We start from the raw sequence: 16,094 nt of genomic DNA, 5'->3' as shown, positions 1-16,094 counted from the left end.
TGGATTCAATAGTCAACTCAAGGTCACACAAGCTAATAGAGGCAAAATTGGGATTTTAATCCTGGAAGTTTGACTCTAGAGCCAATATTATAAATCCCTATTCAATACTACCTATATCCTGGCTGGTTTGGCTCAGTGGATTGAGCGTCGGCCTGCGAGCTAAGTGTCGCTGGTTCGATCTTCCAGTCAGGGCACATCAGAGAAGGAAAACTCTGACTCCAAAAAAACCTCCGCTGCCTTGCGGCATACCTCTTCAGGGGAAAGGCTAAGGGAGTAAACCCCGACAGAAAATCCGGAGCCGGGGTCCCTAAGGCAGTTTGACGTTGTAGTCAACACCGGCAACTCCTGCGGCGCACCCGAAGCCAAGCTGTATTGACTCCGTCTTTCCCTTGGACCCTTCAGCTGTGAAGAGAGGGGGGGTCTGCTGCATGGGCAACAGCAGACCCTCCATATTACCCTGCCCAGGCTCTGTAGCTTCAGCTTCACTGGAGAGGACACTCCAGCGTCATCGCAAGATGTCGATTCAACACGGGAGGAGACAGATACCGTGTCACTCCCGAGTCGGACTGCACAGCCATTCTCGGCGGTGCAGATAGACTCTTAAGAAGCTACACCATCGTCTCTCGAGACGGACGGCTGCCGACTGGCGACTACCTATATCCTCACTACCCCCTCCATTTTTTCTCTGAATTAATTATTTTATCTATTCAGGGTAATCATGGCTGGCCAGGTCTCAATGGAATGAAAGGAGATCCTGGTCTCCCTGGTGTTCCAGGATTTCCAGGTATTTGAAGGGATGTTTTGAGGTTTCCCCTTTACATTAAACACATTTGGGACAAGATACGCATATTCTGACTTGGCTAGGTAAAGGCTGTGGTGCTTCACTGTGCAATTGTATGTACCTTCTTTGCAGGCATGAGAGGACCCAGTGGACTACCTGGTTCAACTGGCCCTGAAGGGGATCCAGGACTTATTGGGCCCCCAGGTAAGACTTATTCTGGCAGCTAGTTATACCTGATACTTAAAAGCATTAAGATTTTAAAAACTTCCATTCCTTCTTTCAACCAAACTTTCAGAATCTTAGCCCCCAACCACTGAGGGGAAATAGATAGGACTCTCCCTCTATATAATAATCTCTAAGCCTCTTTATTTTATTAATATAATATTGAGATCAGACCTTTTATGTTTAAGAGAGCTACAGGGCCAACAAGAATGCTTCACTTAGATTTTTTATTGCCTGTCATACCAACTTTCACATATTCCATTGAACAGATCACAAGAGCAAGTCGCATAGGTATGTTTTAATATGAAAATAGGTTTTTTGTTTTGTTCTTCTTTTGTTTTCTTACTGACCCTATTGGTTCAGTGGATCCCTTGACAAGTACAACAGACAAAAACTGCAAATGATGTAAAAATTAGAATAGATTTGCCAAGAAATAGAATTGTCTTCTCCTGACACCAGTGTTCACAGATTTGAAATGAATTACTTTCCAGTAATTGAGTCATGCTTCAAAGCTTGAAAATATGGACAATACGTCTAATTTTTCCATGGACCCTAAGAAAATTTTGTTTTTTTCAGTTGTCTAGGTAGATAATGATATTTTTTCCCAAACAGATTTCTGTTGAACATGACAACATTCCTGTACATGTAACTTTTTTCTCTCACACCAGTTCTTATTCTAACCTTAGGTTGCATTGGCATCCATTCCTTCTGGCCTTTGTCTTCTATGCCTTTAAATTTGTGTGCTTTGACTTTTAGGTCCTCCTGGATTACCTGGTCCTTCAGGCCAGAGTATTATAATCAAAGGAGATGCTGGTCCTCCAGGGGTCCCTGGCCAGCCTGGATTTAAAGGTCTACCAGGACTACCAGGACCTCAAGGATTACCAGGTGCCTTTGCATATCATCTTTTTAAGCCTTATCTATTTGAGAACATTTCCCTAATTCTCCTTTCACTTTACAGCGTTTGTGACAATAGAAGTACCAGCAACTGGTAGAATATTAGACCACCACAGGTTCCATTTCCTTTTTTTTTTTTTAATTTCAATTTGTCATGTCCTAACTTCTTTTAGTCCCAGTCCAACTTCTTCTAGATCCTTTGGGTAGTATAATTTGAGTGATTAGGTTAGTGTTTAAAACACTGTAATGAAATTAATTTGCACTTAAGATCTGCTGCTTTCTCAATCTCAACTACCAGAAGGATAGAAGGCTGATTTGGAGGGCCATTACTTACCCACTGTGAGGCCTCATGGTTTTAAAACTAAACCCTGTCTAGTTGGCCACTTTGCTCTATGTTTGCAGCCAATTTTGATTCTAAAAAAATCTAGAAGCTTTTCAGTCTTTCTTAGTAAGTGATAGAGTGGCAATCTTTCCATAAATAAAAGGACCCAGGCAGTAACAGCCTTACTTATGGTGGGATAGATAACAAAAGTTGGGCCTTATACTCCTATCTTGTTTGGAAGACAAAGAGAACACAACTGTCATAGTATGGGCATCCCCACAAAGGCAAATGGTTGTTTAAAACTAATACTAAATCCTTGTCGGCTTCCTTTGTCCCGAGTTTTAGCTATTTCTTCATTTATCTGGATTAAAGACAAAACCAGATTGAGTTCAGTGACTTCAAGTCCTTGAGTCTCCTAGATCTGTCTGGTTGTTGAATTATAGTACTTACATTTGTAAACCTTATTTTTTCCCTGTAGGTCCAATTGGCCCTCCAGGAGATCCTGGACACAATGGACCCCCAGGCTTTGATGGTATAAGAGGGCATAAAGGAGATCCAGGTCTGCCAGGCCAGCCAGGTGTGACAACTAAAACACTGCTGCTGATGCTATTCTTTAAGCCTTGGAGTTATTCGGAGACGTGGCCTCCAATTGGAACTGTGAGAGCTCCTCTTAAGAGAGTGCAGCTAGCTAGTCAATCTTTTGCTGGAGAATAGATACAAGGAGATTTGCCAGTATAAAAGAAGCATAGAAAGGTTGTTTTTATTTATATGTTCAGAGCACTGGAAAACCCAGCTCTTTCTCAAAATAGGGATTTCCAAGGGGCTTGCTGTATTTATCTGTTCTGATAATTTTTAATATGTATCCTGTGACTATCTTCAAACCAGTGTGAATCCTTCCATATTTGAAAATATCGCAATAGAGTACAATTTCCACTATTAAATTCAGCAAATACAGTTGCAAAGTTTAAGAGATCCCCATAAAGCTTTGGGAGTCATAGTGCCTTCTTATACTGAGATGACAAATTGATATGCATGTTTTTGAGGTCACTTAGTAATAGGTGCTCCTGATAATATTGTATTGGTATCTATGAGATTTCTAATCTGTCTCAGCCTATGTCCAAAAATAATTTGATTCACTTTGCAATAAAAATGCACTAAAAATAGCTAAAACAGAAATAAAATATTATAAACCCAATACTTTAATATTCAACAAAAGTCTAACAGCTTTTTATAATAAACACACTCTACAAACTTGAAGTAGAAGGGAAATTCCTTACCTGTTAGAAAAGAGCATCTATAAAAACACTACAGATATTCTTATACTTCATGGTTAAAAACTGAAAGCTTTCCCCATAAGTTCAGGAATAGACAATGATGTCTGCTATTATGACTTCTATTCAACATTGTACTGGAGGTTCTAGCCAGGGCAATTAAGAATGAAAAGGGGGAAAAGACATGCAAATTTGGAAAGGAATAAAATTACTTATATTATCAGAAGGCATAATTTTACTTATAGCATTCCCTATAGAATCCATACAAAAAATAGTTAGATCCAATAAACCAGTTCAGCAAGGTTGCAGGATACTGTGTGTGTGTGTGTGTGTGTGTGTATATATATATATATATATATATATACTTTCTTTACATTAACAATAAAAAATGCAATAATGAAATTAAGAGCCAAATTACATGTAGAATAACAGAAGAACAAAATAGCAAACAGAAATTTTGTCAGAAATTTTGTCATGGAGTTTGGACTCCTTTAGTACAGCATATGACTAGATAACATACAGACTCCCTAAAAAAAACAGCACTTCTTCCCATCTAATGTGCCATTTACCTGGTATTTATTTAGTGCCTCATGTCATCAACCAATTCCAGGAGAATACATATAACTATATCTTTGAGGTAGGAACTATATATTATTTATCTCCAAATAAGTGATATTTGACAGTGCTTTTATAAAAACTCTATAAATATTTACTAAATTAATCAAGTGAGATCATAATGTTTTGTCAATGGACATAATAGTGGATCAGAGCTTACTTAATCTTGCATACTGGTGATTCCATGGAAATAGGTACCCGTGGTTTGGATGGTCCCCCTGGGCCAGATGGATTGCAAGGTCCCCCAGGACCCCCTGGAACTTCCTCTATTGCCCATGGATTCCTCATTACACGTCACAGCCAGACAACAGATGCACCACAATGCCCACAAGGAACTGTCCAGATTTATGAAGGCTTTTCTCTCTTATATGTACAAGGAAATAAAAGAGCTCACGGTCAAGACTTGGGTGAGATAATTGGCATCTTATTTCTTACTATATATTTTGCTTTTGTTTTGAAAATCCTGTTGTCTTATAGAGCAGCCTTGACCAAAGCACATCTATTATTTTGGGGCTTCCAAATTGAAGACAGTGTTAAGGGCAGCTGAATGTATTCACTATGAGTTTTAAATAAACATTATTTGACTCTAAGCTCAAAGCATTAATTACCCTAGTGTGTGGTACAATTCTTCTTTAAGAAATTTTTACTGTATTTTTTTCCACAATTCTTGGCCTAAAGCAAGGCATTTTGGCAAGGGCCACATATACTTTTGTTGCCTTAGTTACTAAGGAAACACATTTTCTGGGTTCTCTATAGTATAGCAGCTCCTTGAGTGGGCAGTGTTTACAACTAATTGGAGATAGTTTCCTCTTCTCTGACACTGGTCTTCATCACGTGGAAAGATAGGGTCTGAAGAGAATATCAGGTTCTAGATCAAAGAAAGTAAGGTCATTGCTTAATTATCCTAGTTTATAGTTCCTAGAATAAGTGCCTTAACTGTATACAGTATTACCAGGGTTGTTTAAAGCTATATAAAGTACCATGTTAACATAAAATCGACTTCATTTAATGTGTTCCCATGCATCTTCTCTACTGGGGTGGACAATTCGTAATGGGATGCAGCTAGACTGGATGACTCAAGATCTCTTTCAATCCCCAAGATATTGTTTTGCAGAATTTTGACTTTAAACTTTGGGGCCCTATTGTTTGACCCAGGGCTGCCTATTTTAGGGATCACTATCTCCTTTGCCTCCAAGATATTTGGGGTTCCCAGTTTCTGGAGTCTCTGTGGTAAGAGGCCTGCTGAGGTCTCTTTAGCTGTGCACTTCTGTGAAGACAGTTCTGTAGGAATAAAAACCTCCCGGGGTCTGCTTTTCTGCTTTGCTTACTCTGTTCCCAGGCTGTATGGCCACACCTGCCTTGCAGTTCTGGCTGCCCAGAGTAAACACATCCACTTATGTGGAAGACAATAGCCACAGGTCATTTTTTGAAGACAAATAAATTAAGAATTTGCCCAACTTTCTTCTCCCTCTTCTTTTCTAATTTTACAATCAATAAATTTTCATTGTGAAAATACTTATATTTTAGATAATTCTCTATATCCTTTTTTTCATAAAATTATTTTCCTTTTAGTCCATTCTCTCTTTGTCATGAGAATCTAACTTATACCCATGATCAATCTTATATTCTTTAAATCTTTAACCTATCAAATCAGTAGGGAACATTAGAAGTGTTTGAACACTGTGAAATTCAAAAATACAGGAAATGCAAAGAGAAAATGGGATCTGCTATCTATTATGTCACTATAACTTGTCAAAATAAATACATTTGGTCAAGCAAGGGTTATCATCATATGGATTCAGAATTTGAGGCTACAAATTGGCCCTGACTTGGAAGACCCTCAGACATAAGAAGGCCCAAATGAGGCCCAAGATCCCAAAGGTGATCCTGATTGCAAAGTCTGTGCTAGAATTCACACAAGTATCAAATTAAAAATATCTTGATGGCTAAGCGAAGAATAGAGGCAGTTATAGCTTTGATGTTAAAGAAACAAATCAGTTGGTCAAATAAATACATTGTCTGTGTTGGATTATTGAAAGGATTTTTCTAGCTCTGTCCCTAATTAGACAGTGATGGTAGTTGTATTTTTAAATTACTTTATAATTTAAAAGCACTATCATATTTATTTCTAATTTGATCTTCACAACTTATGATCAAGAAAGATACAGGACAAGTTTTTTTTTTTTTTTTTTCCATTTCATACACAAATAAACTAACTAAAAGGTTAAGTGATTCAGAAACTGTTGGAGATAAGAATTGAATACAACATCTACCAATTCTAAATCTATTAGTTTTTCAATCATGCCAATTTGTCATTCACTTTCACATGACCTTAAGTCAACCAACCCTTCCTGAGTAGGTTTTTTTTCTGAAAATATATAAATTAGAGTAAGTCAATGATTTTCAACCTGAGGAACTGAAAACTTTCCTAGGCCTATTCCAAACTCATTGTATACAAATTTGCAATGATTCTGACAATCAATGAGGTTTAAGAATTACTGTCTTGCCCTGATCGGTGTAGCTCAGTGGGTTGGGTGTCCTCTCGCAAACTGAAAGGTTGCTAGTTCCATTTTTGTTCAGGGCACATGCCTGGGTTGCGATCCAAGTCCCCAATTGGGGGCACACTAGAGGCAACCTCTCACACATAGATTTTTCTTTCCCTCTCTTTCTCCCTCTCTTCCCCTCTCTCTGAAAAATAATATATTTTAAAAATTAAAAAAAGAATACCTGGCCTTTTATCAGTCATATTCAGTCTGAGATAAGCATAGCCGTTTGGATACATGAGGAATTACCAAGAGATATACAGGCATAATTTTAAAAGAATCAATTTTCAAATCCTCCACTTTCATGTCTTATCTCCTAACGTTGAACTGCCTGTGTACATGATTTGAATATACACTATCCCCTTTCAATATCACCCATCTCCCACTTTATGGAAAAAAAAGCATACTATAGCACATTGTCTTGAATTGTGAAATCCTCTGGAGGACAAATTCAAAGGGACAATTCAAAATAATAGTTTTGTTAAAGTCTCTGTTAACTGAGGCTCTATAATTCACTTTTTTAAATTATATTTTCATAGTTTTGGTTTTATTAAATAAGTCCCTTCAATATTTCATATAATAATGGTTTGGTTATGATGAACTCCTTTAGTTTTTTCTTGTCTGGGAAGCTCTTTATCTGCCCTTACATTCTAAATGATAGCTTTGCTGGGTAGAGAAATCTTGGCTATAGGTTCCTGCTTTTCATCACTTTGAATACTTCTTGATATCCCTTCTAGACTGCAAAGTTTCTTTTGAGAAATCAGCTGATAGTCTTATTGGAACTTCTTTCTAGGTAACTCTGTGCTTTTCTCTTGCTGCTTTTAAGATTCTCTATTTATCTTTAAACTTTGGCATTTTAATTATGATGTGTCTTGGAGTGGGCCTGTTTGCATCCATCTTGTTTGGAACTCTGTGCTTCCTGGACTTGCATGTCTATTTCCTTTGCCAAAATAAGGAAGTTTCTTTCATTAGTTTTTCAAATAGATTTCCAATTTCTTGCTTTTTCTCTTCTTCTGGTGTCCCTATAATATGAGTGTTGGAACACTTGAAATTGTCCCAGAGGCTCCATACACTATCCGTGATTTTTAGATTCTTTTTTCTTCTTGATGTTCTGAGTGGTTGTTTTTTGCTCCCTTATATTCCCAATTATTGATTTGATTCTCAGTTTCATCCACTTTACTGTTGTTTCCCTGTAAATTGTTCTTTATTTCATTTGGTGTATCTTTGTTTCTGACTGGAGTTTTTTATGCTGTTGAGGTCCTTACTAAGTTCCTTGAGCATTCTTATAAGCAGTGTTTTGAACTCTGCATCTAGTAGATTGCTTATCTCCATTAAGTTAAGTTTTTTTACTGGAGTGTTTTTTTTTTTTTTTTTTCTGTTCTTTCATTTGAGCCATGCTTCTTTGTCTCCTCGTTTTGACAGCCTCCCTGTGTTTGTTTCTATGTTTTAGGTAGAGGTACTATGACTCCCTGACTTCGTAGAGTGGTATAATGTAGTAGGTGTCCTATAGGGTCCAGTGGCATACCCTCCCCTATCACCCAGGCTGGGCACTTGAGGTGCACCCACTGTGCAGGCTGTGTACACTTTTCTTCTTCTTGAGCCTTAATTGCTATTGGCATGTCAATGGGAGGGATTTACCAAGGCCGATCACCTGTAAGGACTGGCTGTGACCATAGCCTACAACCTCTGGCCACCATGGAGGATCAGCTGTGCAGGAGCCCATTCCACAGAGCATGCCTTACTTCAGCAGGGCTCTGGTACACACTGAGTCCTCCCTTTCAGTGTGTTGCTTGTGGAGGTGGTTGGGTGGTGGTGCTTTGACATGGTCATGAAGCTGTCCACTGGGTGTGCAGGCTCTGGGGCCTCCTAGGATGTTCAGGCTAAGGTCAGCCACTGCCTGTGTTCTGTCCAGGGCCACACATCATAAGCTACAAATTGGCCTGCAGATGGCTGCTACTTGTGCTGGCCTTGGAGGTTCCCAAGTGATGCCAAACTGAACCAAGTTTGGCTGTGCCTAATGCTGGGCCTGGGGCCACTAAGCAAGTTGTATAGGATTTTCTCAGGCTAGATGCTGCTTGTTTGAGAAGATTTAGGGAATCTGAATCATGAACTATGACAAGACATTGGTATGGGAAAGCCACTAGAAGCAGTTTGGTGGCTCCAAAAGTTGGGTACGGTATAGCTTCGGGAAATCACCAGGGTGGAGCAAACAGTGTGAGCCAGGTTGGTGGAGTCTCACATAAGGCACCCACCTGCCAGCTCTGTTGGGGGAGGGTTCAGTAAAGGACAAGAATCTCTACCAGCACTTCTGTCTGGGAGAAAGCTGTCCACCTGCTCTCACCTTTATGCCAAACACTTCAGTTCTTCCCTGTGTGCCTCTAGTGCCTTTCAAGCCGCTTCCCTGGTGCTGGAGCTCAAAGGGAGTAAGTCTGAATAGGTCCATGCATAGACCCTTTAAGAGGAACTGCCTGGGAATCCAGCAGTTTCTGTCTTCCACGGCCTCTGGTTTTTACAGCCAGAAGTTAACGCTTATCTTCCTGGCACTGGAACCCTGGTCTGAGGAATCTGGTGCGAGGCTGGGACCCCTCACTCCCAAGATATCCCTCCTAATTTTTATCCATCACACATGGATGTGGGACCAACCTATTCAGTGTCTCCGCCTCTCCTACCAGTCTTGATTTGGTTACTTCTTTAATTCCATAGTGGTGGAACTTCCATGCAGCTTGATTTCTGGAAGTTCTGTATGATGGGGTGTTTTTTTTTTTTTTTTTTTTTTTGTAGTTCAGTTGTAATTTTGATGTGGTTGAGTGAGGAGGTGAGCCATGTTTACCTACACTGCCATCTTAGCTTTCCCCAAGACACCACTAGTTTAAAAACATATGTTACCACAATAAATGTCTACATAAGGGGAGACCAATGGGGAAAAAATAGGACAATTATAATAGAACAGCAATAAAAAAAGAAATTTTAAAAATGTCTACATAAATTGTAAGATTTTAGAAATGTTAAAATATAACTAAATGTGCATCTTATAATTGAAGAATTAATGTACCATAGTTGGAAAAAGTAGTTTTACAGTTGTTTGTGAGGAAAATAATACAATAATTGATAAATAATAATACAAAAATAAACTGTTTCATGTGCCCATGACTATAAACCGACCTTTGCCCACCCCTGTATGTTTATTATCTAAAAAATGCAGGTAAATTTTTCTTTGAAAGGTTGTTTATTATTATTTTTCAGAAAAAAATGATATTATCATCATGGTGTAGTTTTTCACCTTTTTCTCCCCAATTCTTTCTAGGGACGGCTGGCAGCTGCCTTCGTCATTTCAGTACCATGCCTTTCATGTTCTGCAACATCAACAATGTTTGTAACTTTGCTTCAAGAAATGACTATTCTTACTGGCTCTCCACTCCAGAGTCCATGCCAATGAACATGGAGCCCCTGAAGGGCCAGAGCATTCAACCATTCATTAGTCGGTGAGAAATTGGTATAGCTTTGACTTGTTCCAATTCTCAATTAGTTTAGCTAGTCAGAAATGAGTCCACATCTAATAGAGTTGTCCTTATAATATTCAATTCAGTATTAAATTTGATTTATATTTATTGTTGACCCACTTTGACCAAACCCATGATAGACATAGTGTAATTTGCAAAGAATTTACAGTCTTGTCATTAGGCAAATATACATAAATTAATTTAATACATATTAGGCTTGAGATAAGTGTTACAACAGATTTAATAAAAGTGTTATGAAAGCATAGGTAAGGCAATATTTAACTGGAGAAATCTAAGATGACCATAAAGAAGAAATGTGTTTTGCACTTATTGGGAAGAACTTGAAACTCAGAAAGTTATAATGGGGAAGGACATATGAGAACATGGGAATAGGTAGTAGATTAATGCATTTAGAATGTAGCTTGTAAAGTTTGCATAGGGAGAAGAGAGACTAGATAGTTAGCTTGGACCCAGATGGTAGAAGACTTTCAGTATCTGATTTCAGTTTTGATTTTATTTGGTATATAATAGAGATTCCTGAACAGTTTTTGACCTTCATTTTAGAGAAGAATACAGAACCATTTGTGTGTAGCATGGATTGCAGCGGGGATAGTCCTGAGGTAGAGAGATCAATGAGATTGAAGATATACTAAAATCCTGGTAGAAGTGTATTAGAAGTTTCAATGGGGGACATGTACTATTTTAATAGAATAAAATAAGATTTAGCAATTGATTAGCTATGAGAAGGAGGAAGTAAGTGATAACTGAATTTTGGAGCACAAATAACTAAAAGGAGGGTAGTACCATGAATAGAGATTTCCTAGAATTCTTTCAGGTTAAAACCTTAGTTTAACTTGATCTCCTAGGCATATTAGATATTGCCATTTTCATTCTGATCATAACCAAATGTATCTTAGAATCCAGTAACCATAAAGGATGAATCATTGGAAAGTCTAGGTTTTTTTTTTTCTTTGTACCTTGAATATAAAGGTTAAACCTAGTCCCGCCTCTCTTAGTAACAAATTCAACGTGCTCTTTTTAAATATATTTGCCCGAATCCTTTGGGAATTTACTTTTTATGATTTTTGTCAGTCCCAAGTCTTGGGAATAAAAGATCCCCTAAAGGTATTCCCTGTATTGTAGATAAACTTTGCCAATTTGGTTCAGTATTTCAAATGATCCACTCATGTACTTTATTAAAAGATTTGGTAGATTCACCTGTATTTACTTAGTTGCTGTTTTACTTGATTTTGTAGATTTAAGCGACATCTCCAAGTGCCTGGGTACCTGCCTAGCACTCTGTATTTGTAGCAAGTCCCCAGATAGACCAAATCATTAATAAATACCTTTGAACCAAAAGTAATGGGTAAGAGTTAAGAAAGTGTCTGTTTCTTGTTTCTTTGTAGGTTACCAGACATTGTTCTTAGCACAGTTTCAGCATTACTAAATGGCAATCTTTCAGTTGGGCACTTTGAAAGCAAGGAGTATGTGCAATACACTAAGCCAAACTCTTACAGCAATCAAGGCATTAACTATAGCCAGTATGAATTAAGGGAAGAATGAAAAATGAAAATACTATAGCAGTGATTCTTTAGGTTCTTGAAAAAAAACCTTATTGTTATTATTTATAACTTTGCTATGTATATTGGCAGGCAGAGCTTATGCAAAAGCAATTCTCAAAGTGTGTTTTCTCTTCCTTTTCTGAGCATTAAAGACATTTTAATGGGCTCCTATACCAGGATGGCTTCCAAGGACGGGCTGCTATATATCCCATATACTCACTTTGTAGATTGTGTTCCCTCTCCCTTTCCCTTACTAGATGCGCAGTGTGTGAAGCTCCAGCTGTGGTGATTGCAGTTCACAGTCAGACCATCCAGATTCCCCGTTGTCCTCAGGGATGGGATTCTCTCTGGATTGGTTATTCCTTCATGATGGTATGAAATGCTCTTCCTTGTCTTTATCATCATAGCTGACTATCCATCATATCAATATTTCTTCCCAATATGAGAAATCTCTGTCATTTTCATAAGAAGCTGATCTCAAATCGATTCTGTCCAAGCACTATGTTTCCCCGCACCCACTTTTAGAACATATTTTTATAATCTGCCTCTAACTTTTGTTGAGTAACCTTGGTGTGGTTATTATTCTCTTACCTGTGGCCCTAGTTCCTTCACTGGATTTGAATTTTTGGCCAAGTTCAACACATATATTTGAGTATTCACTAAGGTATGCACATGGGTATTGTGGCACATTTTCCCTTGTCTTTTCTAGCACACAAGTGCTGGGGCCGAGGGGTCAGGTCAAGCCCTGGCCTCCCCTGGTTCCTGCTTGGAAGAGTTTCGTTCAGCACCCTTCATTGAATGCCATGGGCGAGGTACCTGCAACTACTTTGCCAATTCCTACAGCTTTTGGCTGGCAACTGTAGATGTGTCAGACATGTTCAGGTAAAGTGCTTATGGTTTTAGTTTAATTTAGGTCCTTAGCTTCCTTCAGAGATGCTAGGGAAAAGAGAGACAATTCATGGATGCTTTATACTCAACAAATGTTAAAAAACTTAATAGACAGTCCTTTATTCTTGCTTGTTCTCCTCATATACTTGACTCAGGTCAGAAAAATAAACTTAGCTAACAATAGGTATTTGTGGTTTGAGATGGCTTGGTAGTAATTCTTCAATAGCAAAACAGACCAAGCCATGAGAGGTTATGTGACCTGATCAATAATAATTGAGTAGCTGTTCAACTAGATTGAGGCCATCCGAGGAATTGAACCTATAATCTGTGTTCCCTCTCCCAGTCCAATGAAATTTTTTTCCAGGATGTTTTCAAGCCTCTCATCCAACATTTAAATTAGTGAGACCATGTATAACACATGCACCTCAGGATACTTCAATCTATTGTATTTTTTTTTTCAGTTTAAATGTATTGTTATATGTTGCTTCTTTTGACTTGTTATTACTTAATATTTTCTTACATGTTATCTTTCTATGTTTCTTATGTATTATATATTATCATTTATTCATCATCAGTTGCCTGAATCCCCCTGATTCTAAGACTATTAGAAAAATGTATGAGAGAGGGAGACAAATAGACAAAGATAATAGTGTTGCAGAGAACAGTCACAAAAATATCTACAGTAATGGCTCTTAGGCCATACTAGTCACTGCAATTGATCATGTTGCTCAAAAGTTAACCATTCAGTCATCAAGAGAGCTTATTAACACAAAAATAATGTTTGCATGTGAACTTGAACCAATCAATAATAGAATGGAAATACCAGAAAAGGCAAATCTGATAGTCTTGTTTCTTTTTTCCTAGCAAACCTCAATCAGAAACACTGAAGACAGGAGACTTAAGGACATGTATTAGCCGATGTCAAGTGTGCATGAAGAGGACATGATATTTTGAAGAATATCTTATGTGCTTTTAAGTTATATATATATATATATATATATATATATATATATATACACACACACACATATGTGTGTATATATATACACACACATATGTATATATCATTTATATGTATAAATGATATATATATATATATATATATAATTCCCAGAATGCAATGTCTCACTCTCCCCAACCTTATCACTGCTGCCACCAATGGTGCTACTGTATATGACCAAGAAAGCATGCTGACTAGTAACCATGAGGATTCAGATGTACCTCAGTAATGTGCCAGAACAAGGTCGCTATTATTTTTCTACAAAAGAAATAAGGAAATGAATTTACTTTTTGGGTCCAGAATGACTTTCTCTAAGGATTATGATATGAAGATTATATATTTTGCCCAGTAAATAAAATGGCACATTAAAAATTCAATTAAGAGAAGAATCACATTTAGTAAAGTAAAAGACTAATTCTTTGGGGGAAGAATTATTTTTCATGGTGCTACTAATCCTACTGTATTCCCGGTTTTTTAATATAAAAGTATTAAGCTTATTTTGATCTGTAAGTGAAGAATGTGTATATTGTGTAAACAGCCTTTTAGTTCAAAATATTGAGTCATTTAGATGTGACATGACATGAGTCACTCTTTACAGAAAATGTAAAAAAATCTTTGAGTACGGTGAACAGGATTATATATCCATGTTTATCAAAGTGAGAGAATTTATAATGCATCAAGTTACTACTGAGAGCACATTTATTTTGAGTTTTATCCCCTAAGTTCTTATTTGACTTTTTAAAATATAGGTCATTTTTAGTCATTTTAATCATAATTTTAAATGTTTGTATTAAATATCAAATTATAATATATAGTGGAGTAATTTCTCTTTTGCTATGTTCTCCAAGACACACCGTACCATATATCCCCCATTTTAATGTTTCTTACATCTTATTTTTGCTCTACTTGTACAAGAACTGGAAAGACAATACTTGGTTAGTCTTCTCACTTCAATTACAAAGCCAATTGATGTTTTCTTATTTTTTTCACTCTAAACATTTTATTATAGTCATAAAATACCTAAATTCCCTAGCTGTATTCTTCTGACTTTATGTTTTTTAACTCACCAATTAAATATATCATATGTTTAAGGATGGTTTGTTGTGTATGTCTTCAGCCTATGTGTAGAAATCTGCTCATGTACAGATAGACTACATATATGCACATCAATAAGCAATCCCTTTTGAGAAGTTATATTTCATTTACATTAATATACATAAACACAGAAGCAACTTGAGTTTGCTAGCTATAACCTCCATTGGTCATATTTCACATGCAGTTACTTTCCTCATTTGGTTCACTTCAGCAAAAATTTAGACTAGGATCAGATGAATAAACATCAAGCCAACTGGGCCAAGAAGCATGTGGTTGTTTATTAGTTTTGAGAGATGAGAAAATTTAGAGTTTGGAAAACACTTAAGCTAAAATAGGGCCCTGCTTAGCTTGTAGTAATCCTTATAGTAAGAAGCCAACCTTTGAGATGACTCAGTTTAAATATATTCTTAACTATGTACTTTCATTTGTCGCAGCTGTTGCTCACCTTATGGCCAGCAGCAGCACGGAAAATTCCCTCAATGAAGTGAAAAGATAATAGCCTAAAGCCATTTTCACAAATACATCATTATCCTGCTCTGAGAAACCTATTTTCTTTTGTCCTCTGAGCAAACAGTAGCAGCCATGAGCACATGACAGTGTGCTAAGGCTTTTCTCCTTGCAGCTTTATCAGTTTTGCTTCATCTGTTTTGAAGATCTATTATTAGGTGCATAAACATTTATGACTCTTGATAAAATAATCTCATCATTATAATGGAAACATGGTTAAAAATATTAATATTCTTTGCTCTGAAATCTACATAGATAGCGATATAGCCATCCAGCTTTCTTTTTATTGTTTATACTATTACATTTGTTTCCACTTTCCCCATCCTTACCTCCACCCAGCCTCACACTCTCTCCTCCCTCAGTCTGAGTCCATGAGTCATGCATAAATGTTCTTTGGATTATTCCTTCATCATCTTTCCTCTGTTCTCCGCACCACCACCTCCAGATGTTGTCAGTCTGTTCCGTGTATCTATGCTTCTGTTTCTATTTTGTTTATTAGTTTATTGTGTTCATTAGATTCCACATATAAGTGAGATCATATGGTATTTTTCTTTCACTGACTGGTTTATTTCACTTAGCATAATTTTCTCTAGGTCCATCCTTACTGTTGCATCCTTTTTCACTGCTGTGTAGTATTCCATTGTTTAAATGTACTGCAGCTTTTTTATCCACTTAGGTTGTTTCCAGTTATTGGCTATTGTAAATAGTGCTGTTATGAACATAAGGGTACATATATGGTTTATATTGGTGTTTCATGATTCTTAGGATATATTTTCAGAAGCAGAATCGCTGATTCAAAAAGGAGTTTCATGGTTAATTTTTTGAAGATACTCCATATTGTCTTCTGAAGTGGCTATACCAGACTATATTCCACCAACAGCGCACTAGGGTTCC

At 37.2% G+C, this 16,094-nt stretch overlaps 1 protein-coding gene across 1 annotated transcript in view; it reads left to right on the top strand.

Moving 5' to 3' along the window:
* Positions 1-13,586, top strand: part of COL4A5 (collagen type IV alpha 5 chain) — a 375,000-nt gene extending 361,414 nt beyond the window's left edge. The window contains exons 43-51 of the mRNA XM_090265360.1: positions 712-784; positions 914-985; positions 1,760-1,888; positions 2,698-2,796; positions 4,300-4,512; positions 9,953-10,130; positions 11,968-12,082; positions 12,420-12,592; positions 13,463-13,586. Of these exons, the coding sequence (XP_090121486.1) occupies positions 712-784; positions 914-985; positions 1,760-1,888; positions 2,698-2,796; positions 4,300-4,512; positions 9,953-10,130; positions 11,968-12,082; positions 12,420-12,592; positions 13,463-13,544 (1,134 nt within the window). The 3' untranslated portion in view covers positions 13,545-13,586. The remainder of the gene's footprint in view (positions 1-711; positions 785-913; positions 986-1,759; positions 1,889-2,697; positions 2,797-4,299; positions 4,513-9,952; positions 10,131-11,967; positions 12,083-12,419; positions 12,593-13,462) is intronic.
* Positions 13,587-16,094: the final 2,508 nt, after the last annotated feature.

This window comes from Furipterus horrens, unplaced genomic scaffold (genome assembly GCF_987537825.1).
Source record: "Furipterus horrens unplaced genomic scaffold, mFurHor1.1.pri manual_scaffold_17, whole genome shotgun sequence".
In the NCBI taxonomy this organism is placed as follows: domain Eukaryota; kingdom Metazoa; phylum Chordata; class Mammalia; order Chiroptera; family Furipteridae; genus Furipterus; species Furipterus horrens.
Note: the sequence above shows the minus strand (reverse complement) of the source record. Positions and strands in the feature narration are given on the sequence as shown.